This window comes from Anomaloglossus baeobatrachus, chromosome 3, assembly GCF_048569485.1.
Source record: "Anomaloglossus baeobatrachus isolate aAnoBae1 chromosome 3, aAnoBae1.hap1, whole genome shotgun sequence".
In the NCBI taxonomy this organism is placed as follows: domain Eukaryota; kingdom Metazoa; phylum Chordata; class Amphibia; order Anura; family Aromobatidae; genus Anomaloglossus; species Anomaloglossus baeobatrachus.
The window spans coordinates 604,347,839-604,366,417 of NC_134355.1; the positions used below are offsets into that span (position 1 = coordinate 604,347,839).

Genomic DNA, 18,579 nt, shown 5'->3' on the forward strand with positions numbered 1-18,579 from the left:
CTCGGGTCCGGCTGCCGCTGCGGCTGCTGCGGCCTGCTGCTGCTGCTCGGTGGCTCGAGCGATGGGCCGGATCCCGGGGACTTGAGCGGCGCTCCTCGCCCGTGAGTGAAAGGGGATTGGATTTTGGGATAGTTTATTGTCCGTGACGCCACCCACGGTTGTGGTGATTTGTTGACACCACCGCTGCTCTGTATGGGGATCCCGGGAGTGATGGTATGGAGCAGCTAGATGTTAGTCCTCCCCTCCCTGGGTAGGGGGTTGATTATCCCGGGGCCCAGTGATGAGGTGGGTGATGCAGGGCTTGGTGGGGTGCAGGGACGCGGGGGCAGCGCTGTGCCTTGCGGCACTGTGGTACTCACTCAGCCTGAGACGATGACACAGTTCTCGGTAAAACACACGGCTGTAAAGACGGTTCCCACGGACGGCTGCACTTGCTTTTCCCCAGTAGTTGACGGTGACGGTCCCTCTTCTTGCACCTAAGATGATGATGGTTTCGATGGATTCCCACCGGTAACCCGCTCCCCGGCTTGGATATGGGCCGGAGGAGCCCTACTTTGCCCGCAGGCGCTGGCCCTGAGAAACTGGTGCCCTGGCGGTGGCGGTGTCTCTCTGTAACGGTTGGACTGTTGCCTTCAATCGGGACTTGCTTGTTGGGAGACCCAGAGGTCCCCTTCACTAACGGATTTGGCAAATTCACGGCGACTCCTAGCCTTGCCGGGATCCGAAAGGCCCCTGCCACTGGTGCTGACTGCTCTTCGTATACCGCTCTGGTACCGCCGGGCCACCACCCGTCCGTGGTCCTTCCAGCAACCTCCAAGCAGTCACCCCTGCAGACAGTCACCGCCGTCTGCTGACCTTGCTGTCTCTCAGTCCGGGGCACACACCCGGACCAGCTTCAGGCTTTATAAACTGTCACTTTTTACTCCTTCTCTCAAGCTCCTCTACCACTTCCTTCTACTTCACTCCCCTAGCTTGATCTGCCTGGTTCTCCCGCCTCCAGGGCTGTGAACTCCTCGGTGGGCGGAGCCAACTGCCTGGCCCACCCACTGGTGTGGACATCAGCCCCTGGAGGAAGGCAACAAGGATTTTAGGTTAGCCTTGATGTTCCTAACTGGGGTGTAGGGTGTGGTGGTGTTATAACCTGTGACCCCTGGCTTGCCCAGGGCGTCACACCAAGTGCGATAGTACCCGCCCCCGTCGCAGCAGCGATATCTTGTGATAGCTGCCGTAGCGAACATTATCGCTATGGCAGCTTCACATGGAATTACCTGCTTTGCGACGTCGCTCTGGCCGGCGACTTGCCTCCTTTCTAAGGGGGCGGGTCGTGCGGCGTCACAGCGATGTCACACGGCAGGCAGCCAATAGAAACGGAGGGGCGGAGATGAGCGGGGCATAAACATCCCGCCCACCTCCGTCCTTCCGCATAGCCGGCGTGAGCCGCAGGACGCAGGTACGCTGATGTTCCTCGCTCCTGCGGCTTCTCACACAGTGATGTGTGCTGCCACAGGGGAACGAGGAACAACATTGTACCGTCGCTGCAGCTAAATTATGAAAATGTCGGACACTACACCGATGATACGATTACGACACTTTTGCGCTCGTTAATCGTATCAAAAAGAATTTACACACTCTGATATCGACAGCGACGCCGGATGTGCATCACTTTCGATTTGACCCCACCGACATCGCACCTGCGATATCGTAATGTGCAAAGTACCCCTTAGCCAAACAAATTAAATTACAAATTTTGAGATCTTGCATTTCATATTTAATTTCACCAAATATGGTATGAGTTATGGACCCACGACACATAGCCTATGAATTTGCTCAATAATATTCTGAACTGTATAATTTGGGGAAGGATGGCCAAATTAAACAGCCTAGTTGTGATAAAAATTAGCCCTTTTCGATCTACCCCCCTCCTGCCCCAGATTAGCTCGGAACAAGCTGAACTGCTATCTCAAACTATCACAGTGCGAGAAATGAGTGACGCTATTGACAAACTAAAATTGCATAAAGCCCCTGGCCCAGACGGTCTTACAAATGAGTTTTACAAAAAATATAAGCTGATGGTAGCCCCATACGTTACTAGAATTCTTAATGAGGCTGTTCCCCGGGGTTCTTTTCCTGAGGAGATGCTCAAGGCTTTAATAATAACCCTCCCTAAACCTGAGAAATCTACGGATATCCCAGCCAATTTTAAACCAATTTTTCTGCTGAATACAGACCTAAAACTGTATGCTACGGTTTTAGCGATGAGACTTTTAAATATTCTGCTGACTCCTATTAACAGGGATCAAGTAGATTTTATTAAATACTGCCAAATATGTGACAGGACTCATAGATTCATTAATATTATATCAGAAGTGGGACATAGGTCGGTGCCTTCTCTGCTCCTAGCTTTGGATGTGGAGAAGGCATTTGACCGCTTCCATTGGGGGTATCTTGAGGAGGTCCTTTGTATTTCAGACTAGAGGGGAAGACATTTACTTCTATTATGGCACTTTATTCCTTGTCCTCAGCACAGGTAAATTTTGCAAGTGTCCTTATAGAGGCCTTTCTCATGGAACAAGACAGGGCTGCAGACTCCCCCCCCTTGATTTTCACTCTTGTCATGGATCCAATTTGTATATCACCCCAGATCTCTGGAATTCGGGTGGGTAATATACAGCACCATATTGGCCTTTTTGCTGATGACTTGATACTATGTCTCTAACCCAAAGAAATTGCTGGAGGAAATATTTAAACTTATTGATCACTTTGGGGAAGTTAGTTATTGTAAGGTCAATACTTTCAAATCAATCATTTTGAATATTGGCATCTCGGTTGAATCGCAGAGGTGCTTGCAATAACAGTTCCCATTTATGTGGGCAGGAGGGTCAATCCTGTATGTGGGTATATCTCTGACATACTCTAGTAACGATTTAGAGAGGGTTAATTTCCAAACCCTAACAAAGTCTCTCTCTCTCAAGACATTAAAAACTTCACTGCATTTCCTATATCGTGGCTTGGTAATAATTCTGTGGGCAAAATGATTCTCTTACCCAAGATCTTGTATTATTTTCAAAATCTACCCATATAATTATCTCCACATACACTAAACATTCTACAGTCCCTACTGATGAAATTCATTTGGAAATCACAGAGGGAAAGGGTTTCATCCAAAATATTGTTTCTTTCAGTTAATCAGGGTGGCTCGGGGTGCCCTAACATTCGGAGCGACGATCATGCTTCACTACTAGACCAATTGAGAAATTAGTGGATGAATGATCACACTAAATTATGGGTTGAGTTGGAATCCCAAATAATGGTTTACCCCAATATGTCTCATTTATTATGGTATCTGAGATTGTCAAACAAAACGTTTTTTGCCCCTACACCTAGCATTAAAGCTGGGGTCAATATATGGAAAAAGAAGGACTTAGGTGGAATACCTGATCCCTCTAAGATTGCAAGACACCCCACTCATCCCTCAATCATCTTATTCCATTCATAGATTTGGATGGTTTGGCACACTAAAGCTGGCTTTACACACTACGATATTTCTAGCAATTGCTAGCGATATCGTACGCAAGAGCACCCGCCCCCGTCGTGCATGCGATATCGTGTGATTGCTGCCGCAGTGAACATTATCGCTACGGCAGCATCACACGCACTTACCTGGTCGGCGGCGTCGCTGTGACTGCCGAACAATCCCTCCCTCAAGGGGGAGGTGCATTTGGCATCATGGCGACGTCACCAAGACGTCACTAAGCGGCCGGCCAATCAAAGTGGAGGAGCGGAGCTGAGCGGGACAAACATGCCGCCCACCTCCCTCCTTCCTCATTGCTGGTGGAGGCAGGTAAGGAGATGTTCCTCGCTCCTGCGGTGTCACACATAGCGATGTGTGCTGCCGCAGGAACGAGGAACATCTAGAAACAACCATTAACAATTTTTGGTTTTAGGACGACCTCTCCATGGTGAATGATTTTCACCACTTTGGTGGACGTTTAAGGTCGCTGGTAAGTGTTACACGCTGCGATACCGTTAATGACGCTGGATGTGTGTCACTAGCGACGTGACCCCGACGATAAAACATTAACGATATCGTAGCGTGTAAAGCCCCCTTTAGGGCATTACAAAATTGGTGGATATTATGAGGAATGGTGTTCTTGTCCAGTTTTTTGATATAATGAAATCCTTCAGCATTAATAAGAAGGACTTCTTCAAATATCTTCAGATAAGACATGGGGGGGGGGTTAAATAAATTGCACCGCCACTTAAGACCTTATATGAGTATTATTTTACTACAAATAAAGAGATCTCAAAGGGTATCTCCAAAGCATATTTGGCAATTAATAACTCAATCGATCCTGGGTCCTTACCATTTGTTAAGTGGGAGAAGGATCGAAATAGTACCTTTTCAAGTGTTGACTGCTTTTATACCTTCCAGTTGCATAGGAAAACTTATCATTGTATTAATCATCTAAAAACCCCCAGGAAACTTTTATACTGATGGTATTACACTCCATATAGACTTAACAAAATAAACCCACAATTCCCGGTTGAGTTGTGGAGATGCAAAAAAGCGGTGGTTAGCTTGTTACACATCTGGTGGACATGTCCTCTAAACATTCTTATTGGCAACAAATTCACTCACTGATGACATCCATTATGGGATCTATGTTCCCTTGGGGCTCGGAAACAGATTTATTTTCTCTGTGGTTGATACCACAAGGGGATGCGGTGCTTAGAACTTATATTTTAACAATAGTGACGGAGGATATAGTGGCCAAATGGAAAAGCTTGGAACCCACCCCCCCTTCATTAGGTGAAATTCTTATTAATATCAATCAAAATTGTGTTATGGAACATATGATAGCGGGTAGATTGGGCACATTGGAGCAATTCAAACTTAATTGGTCACAATGGCTAGCCTACTCCAATTGCTCTTGTGATTTACTTGGGAAACAGGTGTTTTCTAAGTGTAAAAGTGTAGAGCAGACTGTTCGTCAAAACAATGTACTGGTTTGCTATGTTTGAAATTGTTATTTTTTTCGTGGTTTTCTTATCTTTAGTTGGTATAATTTTGGAAGAAGGAATTGATGTGGCTAGAGTCTATTTAAGGTTAAAAGTGCTGGAAGAGACAGTATGCGCAAATAGGGTCTTATTCTAAAACACTGTCAGCAAAGGTGCTGTAAGGGTAGACTAATCTGGTGTGGTTGTAAGAGTCACAGCCACTGTAAAGGCGTAAAGACGGCTGCAGCAGAGCCCACGTGGAGATGCAGATCAAATTTGGAGAGAAAAGGGTTAATAAACCGCGCTGTCGTAAAAAGGAGGATCAATGTAGAAGGAATGATTTTATTTGTGTACAACTTTCAAAGCTTTATGTCTTCTTCAGAAGCCATAACGCTTTGAAACGCGTAGACAAATAAAATCATTCCTTCTACATGGATCCTCCTTTCTACGACAGCGCGGTTTAGTAACCCTTTTCTCTCCAAATTTGAACTAGAGTATATTTAAATAATAGTTAACACCATGCTAGATCTCAAAATATTCATGTGTATGGCTGGTTCACAGGTGGCCATTTGAACAGGTATAAAAAAATGTCTGTGTTTTGAGTGAACTTTTATTCCAAGGAACTGTTGGACTTTTTATTACACAACAATAACACTGCACTCCTGAACCAGTTTTGCTCTGGCGAAAAATGGTCACAATCCACTTATGTGTTATATGTTTTGTTTTTTGAAAATGCAATAAAAATTACACTTTTTTCTTTTTTTTTTACGTTCACTGTAATCAATAGATCTTTGAGTAATAATTTCCACTATTTTATGTATTTAATAAAAATGTTACTATGCAGAGATAATTTTATATATGTCCCCTACTATGTACTATGTAATCAATCAGGGAAGGCCTGGCTCAACTGTAAAGCGGTGCTCAGGAGAAAAAAAAAAACACTAGTACTAGAAAAATAACTCAAAAACGGGACAACAAGAAAAAGTAGAATCCAGTTGCTTTTTGCTCAGTAGTAATATTTATTCGTATTTTGATTATTGCTCAAAAAATTATGTCCATAAGTGATAATCGTGTTAATAGACAGTATCAAAGTTTCGACAGAACCTGTCTTTTTCAAAAGACTGTCTAAAATAAAAAGAAAAGAATATAAAAACTACATAACAATAAACAATTGTTTTCAGAAAGAGTAATTAACGAATATCACATCAGTGGAATGGGATGCAAACGCATATCAAACGTTTATATAGACAGAAATTTACAAATCTCACATCAATGGGATAGTGTACAAACGCATATCATACAAAAAATACATATATTTAAAACATATATGAAAAAAACAATTTTTGAGAAAAACTGTGTACTGTGTAATGGTGTAGCGTTCAGTCCAGGAGTGGATCCACGGGACCATGCACCGGACTTCCCCAGGGAGGCCACCAGGAGCGAACCCCTATACAGGGACTGTCTGACGACCACCCTAGAGGGCCTAGATGCACAGCAGCCGGAACACAGGTGGGATACGGGGAGTGTCCTTCGAAAGTCCGGGCAGAATACGGGGACTTCGGACCGGAGGGAATCTAGACGGATGACCGGAGCTGGGTGAAGACAGCAGGCGAAGTCTGGAACCAGTGACGATTGCAGGCTGGAGACGTCGGATGTAATCCAGAGCCGGTGGCGGAGTGAAGCAGAGGGAAGATGATGAGGTCCACTGCTAATGGACACCGGGGAATCTTCAGGGAGTCGGAAGAGCTGAGGCATACACTGGGCATCAGGTTCTGAGGGTAGAGAGAGGTTAATCCAGGAACAGAAATCAGAGGGCTTGAACACTAGCACAAGAGACTAAGCTGCAAGAACTCATTGAACAAGCACCGCCCGTATGCAAAAGGAAGTCTTATATACCCTGAACCTGTAATCGGCCATATCCTGTTCCAGGGATGCTGGCCCTTTAAGAAGAGGTGAATGAGTGTGCCCGCGCCCTAATGCGCATGCACGAAGTCCGGAAGCCGGAGACAAGCACAGAAGGCCGGGGACAGGATGCAGGGGAGTCGGGGGCAGAGTCCCGAGCCGCAGCAAGCCGGCGGGACCATCGAGCAGGGATCATGGGAGACACAGGGGAGCGGGAGCAGGAGCGGGAGCAGCGGTGCGGTCGGTACGCACGTGGACCGGGTCAGTGGATAAGGAGCAGCGCCGTGATCCCAGGACCGGATCAGTGGGTAAGGAGCAGCGCCGTGATCCCGGGACCAGGTCAGTGGAGAAGGAGTTGCGCTGTGATCCCGGGACCGGATCAGTGGGTAAGGAGCAGTGCCGGGGCCCCGGGAGCGTGACAAATGGCTTTGTCTGACCGTACAGGGACATGGTCTGATGATACCACAGCTCCAGGGCAGGGGAGAAAGTAGAAGAGAATATACAGGCTAATTCTTTTTGTGAGGTAAAACATTTCCCCTGCCTCTTTTTATGCAATGTTTTACCTTATGAAAAGAATTATTTGCAATTCTGTGCTGTCCTATCTGTATACTTTATTGCTTCCTTCTCTGCCCAGAAGAGGTGGTATGATCAGAGCATGTCCCTGTACGGTCAGACACGGCCATTGCACAGCAGGAACACATATATAAGATTATCTCAGCACAGGAAAAATTTTTAAACACTGAATTGTGGAACTTATTATTATTCCAAGATCTATTGATTAAAATCAACTTTGTTTATTGGAAAATGCCTTTAATTAGATGCCTTACAGTACTATAATGGTCACAATACATTTTAGACATAAAGCATACATCAGAAGCACTTTTCTCGTTAAAATGTTAATATGCACAAATATGAATGTTTTTCACTAATATATGATGCACTTTAAAAATGACGTGACTAATGGCAGCTGAAAACCCACAATGAAACAATCCATTATACATTACATATTTATTAATAAAGTTATAAATGTAAACTTTTCTCGTGATTGAATACTTTTTAGTTACCACTAAAAAGTAGCCATTTTGCTATTTCTATAGCAACTATTTTTCAGTACAGTACAAGGTAGAACAAGAACAGTAGCATTTTTATTTCCTAATGTCCAGACGGACTCACAAGTATCCTCAAACCCTTATTGAAATATAAGTTTATTAATTAATTCTAAAAATCCCATGGACACACAAACATATAACAAAACAATGGGGTCAGATGAACTCTCACTAGGTTGATGCTGAGATGAAGGGACGATGGAGGGGGGGAGGCCATGGTAACCCTGGATAGAAATGGTGTCCCTACCTATCAACGGAGGGTATGACACCTTAAGTTACCGGGTGCCCCCGTTCCACGTTCTCACACCTTACTTATTGTCATTTTTATTGTGGGTACACCTAAGTACGACAGTTAAAATGCCCCCGATATCGACTCAAAGTTTTGCAATCACGGATATATGGCTCTGGAATTTTCCATGAGCGGTTATTACTTATTCTGTTGTGTCAGAAACGCTGGGGATTGCTGGTCACCAATAATGTCCTGATAGTTTTATTAAGAAATAATAAAACCTACTAAACTGTGGATTTGATGGATTTAGTAGTATTCCATAAACTCTTCTGTTTTCTAAATGTGGGATGGTAATTTTGGCATATATTGCTCAGAATAGAATAAACTCCAATAACATCCTTGCACTATTGGTTGACTACTGTAAATGTCATATTATCCTTTTATCTACCATTGTCACTGAATGACCGGCTATAGCCTATGGTGAATGCCAAAGTCTATTTGGCGTGGGCATCAGCCTTTCACTGAGCGCACATATGTTGCCATTACCTACGGCCGCACATTGGCAGTGGGTTATTTGCTTTACACATACCTACACTATTAGACTTGGCACTATTTGCCTTATCACTGTTGCGGACACCTTGATTGCATGTGCGTGATGAATTTTCCCTACACGCGCTCCGACAGCTCATGCCAGAGGGTACCTGTTTTGACTGCGCGTGTGCGGTGATGTATTGCCTGTACGGTGACGTCGGGTCAGCGCTTGCGCATATTGAACCCGGGCCATCTAGTGTTCTGATCTCTGCTGGACATACACAGTTACCCTCTATGGAACATCGTAGCCCTAGGCTTTCATTTGCTGTGGATTCTGACCACTTCCTGGCGCTATGATTTAAAATCCCCATTAAATCACATGAACGCTGCTTACAGCCATGGATTACAGGATTTGCTGTTGTTTCCCTGAGCCTCCTGACGAACCTTCAATGGGAAAGGAGAAATGCGTAGAGGCCCGGCAGGGATGAAGACCTGCTCTTTCCAGGGAAGTTGATTATCCTTTCTTTTTCCCTGTTTTGTCCTGTTATCATTTGGCATTATCTGTGACGGAGGATATTGGCACCCATATTAGAACAATATTAGTGGGTGGTAGCAAACTTTTCTGCTGATTTATTTAGTCCTGTTATGATTGTATAAGGATTATGATGGCTCTTTTTGTGATATATTACAGTGTGACAAATTATTAGGTATTACATGAGCTAAATCGTGCAAGATATTGTTTTTGTACCATTCCTTTAGTGGTTTTATATCATATTATTTTGGGTCAGGAATTGGAATTGACGTATATATCTATATATCCTGTTAGACCCTAATTATTTTGGGACGGTTTCCTCTCTCCTCCCCCCCTTTCCCTCCTGAGTCATCTTCCCTATTTAGAGTGAGGAAAGGGACAGTCGACGTAGAACGGGGCGCCCAGTAACTTAAGGTGTCATACCCTCCGTTGATAGGTAGGGACACCATTTCTATCCCGAGTTACCAGCCCCCCCCCCAACCTCCCCCGTCCCTTCATCTCAGCAACAACCTAGTGAGGGTTCACCTGACCCCACGGTTTTGTTATTTGTTTGTGTGTCCATGGGATTTTTAGAATTAATTAATAAACATATTGTAATAAAGGTTTGAGGATACTTGTGAGTCCGTTTCTGCATACTACCCATACCTATAGAATGTTTCTTGTTAAACAGCTTTCCTAATGTCCAGCAACAAATTAGCTTGGGATAAATCCTTCCACAACAGATACATTGTCTCGTTATGATGTATCTTCAATAATTTTATAGGTTATAGCTGGAAATCTTTGGATAAATAACACTGAAACTTGGTACAAACCTTATATGTACTGTGTCTCACTGTGTCGAGAAATGGCAGGCCTGCTCTGTTTGTTCCCATTGGGGCTGATAGGGTTAATTTACAGTTGTGCTCAAAAGTTTACATACCGCAGCAGATTTTTTCCTTTCTTGGCCTTTTTTTTAGAGAATATGAATGATAACACAAACTCTTGTTTTCTACTCATGGTTAGTGGTTGGGTGAAGACATTTATTGTCATCTACTCTGTTTTCTCTTTATAAATCATAATGACAACCAAAAACATCCAAATGACCTTGATCAAAAGTTTACATACCCTGGTGATTTTGGCCTGATAATATGCACAGAAGTTGACACGTATGGGTTTGAATGGCTAATAAAGGTAACATCCTCACCTGTGACCTGTTTGCTTGTAATCATTTTGTGTGCATAAAAGCTGAGTGAGTTTCTGGGATCCAGACAGGCTCTTGTATCTTTCATCCAACCACTGCCATTTCTGGATTGGGAGTCATGGGGAAAGCAAAAGAATTGTCAATGGATCTACAGGAAAAGATATTTGAACTGTAAACTTTTGAACACAACTGTACACTACCTGATTACTGGAAGCGAGCATGTCTAGAAACACTTGTTTCCTAAAAATTAGGCAGTGCAAACCGGTTGCCAATCAAACAACAATTGAACAAAATGCTCATTTATCAGGTGAAATTATTTTTAAACTTTATTGAAAATTATTATTCCATTATTTTTGTTGACAAGAACGGATCAAAAATGCAACCAAAACGCAGTGCAAACGCACAGCTAAACATTTTGGTTGCGTTTTGACACACCTCATTCATTTCAATGGGTGGAAAACGTAATGAAGAAATTACATGCTGCTTTTTTTAGGCAACAATTTTGACAAATATTTGTCAAACAAAACGCTGCTAAAAAAAACCAATGGAATTGTGTGCATGGAATTTCTAATTTATGATATACTTTTCTGGGGAAGAGAATACAGGTGGGGTATGTGAGCAGAAAACAATATAAGGGTATGTGCGCACGTTGCGTACTAGCCCAGCACCGTAAAAGGTGCGCTTCAGAGCGCAGCTGAAAAGCTCCGTTCTGAAGCGCATGGTGCCGGCGAGAACGTGCGCTCTGCCTGCAGCTCCTGCCATAGACAGAGCAGGAGCTGCCGGCAAAGCGCACGGAAGAAGTGACATGTCACTTCTTTTTGCGCAGCGCTTCGGCAGTAGCCGAAGCGCTGCGCTCTGAGACGCCACGTGCGCACGGCCCCTGCACAATCTCCATAGACTGTGCAGGGGACGCAGGACGCATGCAGTTACGCTGTGCTGCAAAGCGCAGCGTAACTGCATGAATTTACGCAACGTGTGCACATAGCCTAACAGTTCACAGCTAAAAATCAAATTACTGATTGTTTCACCATTACACTCGACTGATCAGGTACATGCAATCATTGAATGCTATACCAAATAAATCCTCTCAACAATAATCCAATCCCAGTTCTCCCATCAAAGGAGCATCAATGTTGCCCTTATTTACAGTATAATAACAATATATAATTAAACATGAAGCTTATATATTCACAGGCTATTTATGTTAGCAGTTCCCTAATGTTGGGCAGATATGTTGAAATGCACTACATTAACAGTTAATTTTAATAATGAACTAGTCTCTCTCCCATTACTGTAAGTTATGGGTGGAAGCATCAGCCCGGCTCACTTAAACACCCCTCGGGAACAAATGTTCGTTTCTCAGTCTCTGGTTCTCGAAGTTCAATCTTCGGTGTTTGACCGCATACTCTGATCTTCTTTTTGTAACAATGTTTGGTGTTTGGTTTCCGGGTTCTTCTGGTGATGGTATATGGTCTTCAGGTTCCTCTAGCAACGGTATTCCGTCTTAAAGTTCCTCTGGTGGTGGTATTCAATCTTCAGGTTCCTCTGGAGGTGGTATTCGGTCTTTGGGTTCCTCTGGCAACGGTATTTTGTTTTTGGGTTCCTCTGGAGATGGAATTTGGTCTTTAGGTTCCTCTTTTGATGGGATGCTTTCTTCAGGATATCTTAGCTGATGGTACTCAGTCTTTGAGTTCCTCTGGCGATGGAAGCAGTCTTTGTGTTTTTCTAGGCTCAACACACTTCCAGATTATTCTAACATAGATGACTACTATGTGCTTGACCATGGGCTTGACCTGCTGCGCACATGTCTGCTTAGTTGGTAATCTTGGTGTCAACTCCACCTTCTTACTACCGGCACACCCTTTTATACTTTGTAACTGCACCACAGTTATCACTTGACTTAGCATTCCACTCTAACTCTTCTGTAAAAGAAACCTACACCTTACAGATCAGTTCTTGGTTGCCCTGATACTCCTGCAGATGGCAATGTTGGTGTGCAGATGGCATGGGGCAGTGAACAGAAGTAGCTTCTTCTGGCCACCCTCTTACATTGGCATCACTTAATACAGTAATAAAACCCAATTATAAAGTACTTTTTTTTTCATTTAATCAATTATCCTCCAGGCATTGTAAAGTTATGAATAGACAAGCAAAATATGATAGTCAGCTCAGCAGTCCAGGCAGACATCCAGTCCAACAATGAAGTTCAGTGCACAAAATAAATTCTAGGCCAGTTCCCAGGTGGATGATGAGATAAACAATCTCCGCACATGAAGAAAAATGTTTTAAAAATCTATAGTTTATTGAATCACCTTAAAAAGGATATCGTAAACGTTTCAGGCATGTAGTGCCCTTACTCATTTATATTTCAATTGTTACTTCCATTGCAAAGTTATGTAAGTTTGCAACTTACTTAATTGCCCTCTTTTGCCTCCTTCGCCAACAAAAACTATGCTGCAGTGTTGAGTCAATGCCCAGTCTATGATTCCTTAGCTCTTTTCAATTTCTGCTGTTTGCCAAGAGCTGCACAATATATTCAGAGTATGGGAAATTCCCGGACTGAGTACAGGGTGGGGAGCATAGAGGCACCGACAGGGGAATTCCTGTACACTATTAGTTTTAACACAGTATATGGATCTTGTTAAGCAACAGTTAAAAGGAGCTTCTAAAGAAGCAGGAAATGGGCATGGAAATTGCACTATAGGATGATGTTTAGGAGAGAAGGAAGAAAAATAAGGTGATTAAGTTGAGTTACTCTTTAAGTGATTGTTTACTGACTCCACATTTTTCTTTTTATGCGGTGAGTCAAGCGAAAAATATTAATATTTTGGGAATTGCCCTTACATTTAAAGTTTAGAGGTAATTACCATACTTAGAGGTTGTTTCGATAACTGTAAAACAGGTGGAAGGTAATAGGAGGCCAGCTGGATTTTTAACCATAGAGAATCTTTACGTAAGATTCTGGTTCTTGTGATATCCTTTCAAACACATACGGGATAAAATGGAGAAATTAATAACGCTGGATCATAAATTTATATTTACTGCTTTGTTAAAAAGTAATTTCGCTGTTTATTGCTATCAACAAAAGGCATCTCCATCTGCTACAAGGCATTGATTACATCCAGGAGAGCTGCATAATAGTGGCCATGATATCTACTAAATTACTATAAAGTGTTTTCTTCACTTTGAATTTATACCACATTCAGAAGCATCAATTTAAAATATGCGACATGCAAAAAAACCCCCTAAATTTCTATTTCAATAACTTTTTGTCACATTGGTAAATTCTATTTCTTATTATATTCTCTTGAATTCCTTTAATTTGAAAAGTGCAAAATGATCAATTAATTAAATTTAAAAAATCTCACTAGGAAATCTTATTTACAAAATTGGAGACCCTCAAGGAGAAAGGATGAAATAAACGGTGAAAATTAAATATGCTACTACATTTACGCCATCCAGATTTTTTTTTACAGTTATGTACTAGCAATAAGAAATGAATAAAAATAAATAAATAAATAAATATTTTGGATATTGGATTGAAGAAATTCTAATTTAAGTTTGATGCAGGATAATTTTTCTTGTTGTTACTTACAGGTTAGCACGCTTGACTGGGCACGAGCAGAAAAAATGTATAACCTCTGTGAGGTTCTCTTTAAAGTTAGCAAGGTAAGTGTCAGTATATATAATTTAAATGCAAGTCAACCCTTTAAGTTTAGATTTATATATTTATTACATTGATAACCAAAATACATTAAATTAAAAGCTATGTATATATTCGCATAGATTTTATTTTCGATCTTCTTTTGCTTCCTAGCTGCAAATTCAATCAATTTTCTAAATTTCCATATTTTTCGTTTTATAATTGTACCGGATTATAAGACACATGCATCCCAACTTTAGAGCTATAAAAGGGTAAAAAATAAATAAATAAAAAATAAATGGTCTGTCTTATACTCCGGTGGTGTCCTACTGGTGGGGGGGCGGCAGCGGTGGTGGAACGGGGTCACAGGACCCAGGGGCAATGCTGGAGTAGGGCAATGCTGCAGGCACTGTGGTGCGAGCTGTGCTGGCTGCGGTGGGGGCTGTGCTGGCTGCAATTAGGGTTCTGCTGGCTGTGGTGGGGTCTGTGCTGGCTGCAATTAGGGCTGTGCTGGCTGCGGTGGGGTCTCTGCTGGCTGCAGTGGGAGCTGTGCTGGCTGCAGGCACCATGGTGATTGCGTGGAGCAGGGTGGTGCGGCAGGTGTCACATTTGCTCTGTCGGTGGTGCGGGTTTCACAGAAATGTTGCCCAGAGTCGGCACGTGTGCAGATTGAGCTCTTGGCTCAATGACAAGCCAAGATCTCATCTGCGCAAGCACCATCTCCGGGTGCCATTTTCCTTAAGTCTGCTAAGATATCAGTGGGCTGGAGGCAGCGATGGGATCTTGAGCTAAGAGCTCCATCTGTGCACATGCCGACTCCAGGCCACATTATTTGAAGCCGACATAGCATCTTACCAGCCGCAATGCCCTGCTCCACCCAGCCCCCACTGCAGCCAGAGCAGCCACGCACCGCCAACAGAGCATCTCACATGCCGCACCGCCCTCCTCCACAAGGCCCTCATTGAAGCAAGTATAGCCCCACACTGCCAACAGAACATCTCACGGCCTGCTCCACACAGCCCCCACTGCAGCCAGAGCAGCCACGCACCGCCAACAGAGCATCTCACATGCCGCACCGCCCTCCTCCACAAGGCCCTCACTGAAGCAAGTATAGCCCCACACTGCCAACAGAACATCTCACCGCCTGCTCCACACAGCCCCCACTGCAGCCAGTACATCTTATAATCCGAAAAATACGATATCTCCAGAGTGGTAAGGGGACAAAGCATGTAAAAGTTCAGGGAGGACAGAAAAAATAGGCAACAGAAAGGGAGGAAAGAAAAAAACTGCAGGATAGAAGCTGGGTTTATGAATGAATTAATGAAGAAAGTAGCACACTAAATACACACACAGATCACATCCAGAATATATTACTGGGAGGGACATTTCTACCAGGCAAAAATGTGAAACAATTACAAATATATGTAAAAAAAAAAATAGGCAAAACAAAATATTTTTTAAAGAGTTATTATGATCTAATACATTTACAGTTAGGTCCAGAAATATTTGGACAGTGACACAAGTTTTGTTATTTTAGCTGTTTACAAAAACATGTTCAGAAATACAATTATATATATAATATGGGCTGAAAGTGCACACTCCCAGCTGCAATATGAGAGTTTTCACATCCAAATCGGAGAAAGGGTTTAGGAATCATAGCTCTGTAATGCATAGCCTCCTCTTTTTCAAGGGACCAAAAGTAATTGGACATGGGACTCTAAGGGCTGCAATTAACTCTGAAGGTGTCTCCCTCGTTAACCTGTAATCAATGAAGTAGTTAAAAGGTCTGGGGTTGATTACAGGTGTGTGGTTTTGCATTTGGAAGCTGTTGCTGTGACCAGACAACATGCGGTCTAAGGAACTCTCAATTGAGGTGAAGCAGAACATCCTGAGGCTGAAAAAAAAGAAAAAATCCATCAGAGAGATAGCAGACATGATTGGAGTAGCAAAATCAACAGTCGGGTACATTCTGAGAAAAAAGGAATTGACTGGTGAGCTTGGGAACTCAAAAAGGCCTGGGTGTCCACGGATGACAACAGTGGTGGATGATCGCCGCATACTTTCTTTGGTGAAGAAGAACCCGTTCACAACATCAACTGAAGTCCAGAACACTCTCAGTGAAGTAGATGTATCTGTCTCTAAGTCAACAGTAAAGAGAAGACTCCATGAAAGTAAATACAAAGGGTTCACATCTAGATGCAAACCATTCATCAATTCCAAAAATAGACAGGCCAGAGTTAAATTTGCTGAAAAACACCTCATGAAGCCAGCTCAGTTCTGGAAAAGCATTCTATGGACAGATGAGACAAAGATCAACCTGTACCAGAATGATGGGAAGAAAAAAGTTTGGAGAAAAAAGGGAACGGCACATGATCCAAGGCATACCACATCCTCTGTAAAACATGGTGGAGGCAACGTGATGGCATGGGCATGTATGGATTTCAATGGCACTGGGTCACTTGTGTTTATTGATGACATAACAGCAGACAAGAGTAGCCGGATGAATTCTGAAGTGTACCGGGATATACTTTCAGCCCAGATTCTGCCAAATGCCGCAAAGTTGATCGGACGGCGCTTCATAGTACAGATGGACAATGACCCCAAGCATACAGCCAAAGCTACCCAGGAGTTCATGAGTGCAAAAAAGTGGAACATTCTGCAATGGCCAAGTCAATCACCAGATCTTAACCCAATTGAGCATGCATTTCACTTGCTCAAATCCAGACTTAAGACGGAAAGACCCACAAACAAGCAAGACCTGAAGGCTGCGGCTGTAAAGGCCTGGCAAAGCATTAAGAAGGAGGAAACCCAGCGTTTGGTGATGTCCATGGGTTCCAGACTTAAGGCAGTGATTGCCTCCAAAGGATTCGCAACAAAATATTGAAAATAAAAATATTTTGTTTGGGTTTGGTTTATTTGTCCAATTACTTTTGACCTCCTAAAATGTGGAGTGTTTGTAAAGAAATGTGTACAATTCCTACAATTTCTATCAGATATTTTTGTTCAAACCTTCAAATTAAAAATTACAATCTGCACTTGAATTCTGTTGTAGAGGTTTCGTTTCAAATCCAATGTGGTGGCATGCAGAGCCCAACTCGCGAAAATTGTGTCACTGTCCAAATATTTCTGGACCTAACTGTATAACCTATTGAGAAGTAGACATTAAATATTATTGTGGAGCTTCAACTAGTAGCACACCTTGTATCTAGTAAGAAAGAAGTTGAGTGGAATACCCCTTCATAGCATTTAGGGAACCTTGTGTATTTTTTAAAAATATGAGTTTGAGCCCCTACTAATCATGAAAGTAAGTCAAATTGCTCCTTTTACTCTTAGGGATACTTTGCACGTTGCGACATCGCTACTGCGATATCGTCGGGGTCAAATTGAAAGTGACGTGGCGAGGTAGCTCAAGAAATTGCAATTTTTTGCCAAAAATCTCAAAAATTTTATAATAAGTACAGATGGAATTTTTAGTGCTGGAGTGCACATTTGGTGCTGGCTTTTTGTTTTTTCTTCATTGAATTGGTCGGTGGCTGACCCCCACCATGCTATGCACCCCAATTTGGGATGTATTCCACCTGTCTAGATTTTGGCGGTTGGTGACTGTACACATTCAGTCATCAGGCCTTGTCCACAGGCTTTTTACTTCATGCAGCATTTGCTTGGACCTGTCCCGCCCACAGCCATGACTCAGTCATGGGTACGTGATTGAAATAGACCAGGTGAGTGCTGCTAAGAGCAGTTCTACTATTCATATGTGAAGCCGTATGGCACATTTTCTAAAAATATTTTAGTGCAGGACTGCCTCAAATGAGATTTGCCGTGACGTGGCGAGGTAGCTCAAGAAATTGCAATTTTTTGCCAAAAATCTCAAAATTTTATAATAAGTACAGATGGAATTTTTAGTGCTGGAGTGCCCATTTGGTGCTGGCTTTTTGTTTTTTCTTCATTAAATATTATTGTGGAGCTTCAACTAGTAACACACCTTGTATCTAGTAAGAAAGAAGTTGAGTGGAATACCCCTTCATAGCATTTAGGGAACCTTGTGTATTTTTTAAAAATATGAGTTTGAACCCCTACTAATCATGAAAGTAAGTCAAATTGCTCCTTTTACTCTTAGGGATACTTTGCACGTTGCGACATCGCTACTGCGATATCGTCGGGGTCAAATTGAAAGTGATGCACATCTGGCGCCGGTAATGACGTCGCAACGTGTAAAGCCTAGATGCGCCGAAAAACGATCGCAAAAGCGTCGTAAATCGGTGATCTGTGTAGCGTCGGTCATTTTCATAATGTTGCACCAATAGGAGATACGATGTTGTTCCTCGTTCCTGCAGCAGCACACATCGCTGTGTGTGAAGCCGCAGGAGCGAAGAACATCTCCTACTTGCGTCCACCGGCTATGCGGAAGGAAGGAGGTGGGTGGGATGTTTACGTCCCGCTCATCTCCGCCCCTCC

At 43.0% G+C, this 18,579-nt stretch overlaps 1 protein-coding gene across 2 annotated transcripts in view; it reads left to right on the forward strand.

Moving 5' to 3' along the window:
- The window catches only part of SNTG2 (syntrophin gamma 2), an 873,134-nt gene that overhangs the window by 704,272 nt on the left and 150,283 nt on the right, over positions 1 to 18,579 (forward strand). For both annotated transcript variants that reach the window (XM_075341061.1, XM_075341060.1), the window contains exon 13: positions 14,076 to 14,147. In XM_075341061.1, the coding sequence (XP_075197176.1) occupies positions 14,076 to 14,147 (72 nt within the window). The remainder of the gene's footprint in view (positions 1 to 14,075; positions 14,148 to 18,579) is intronic.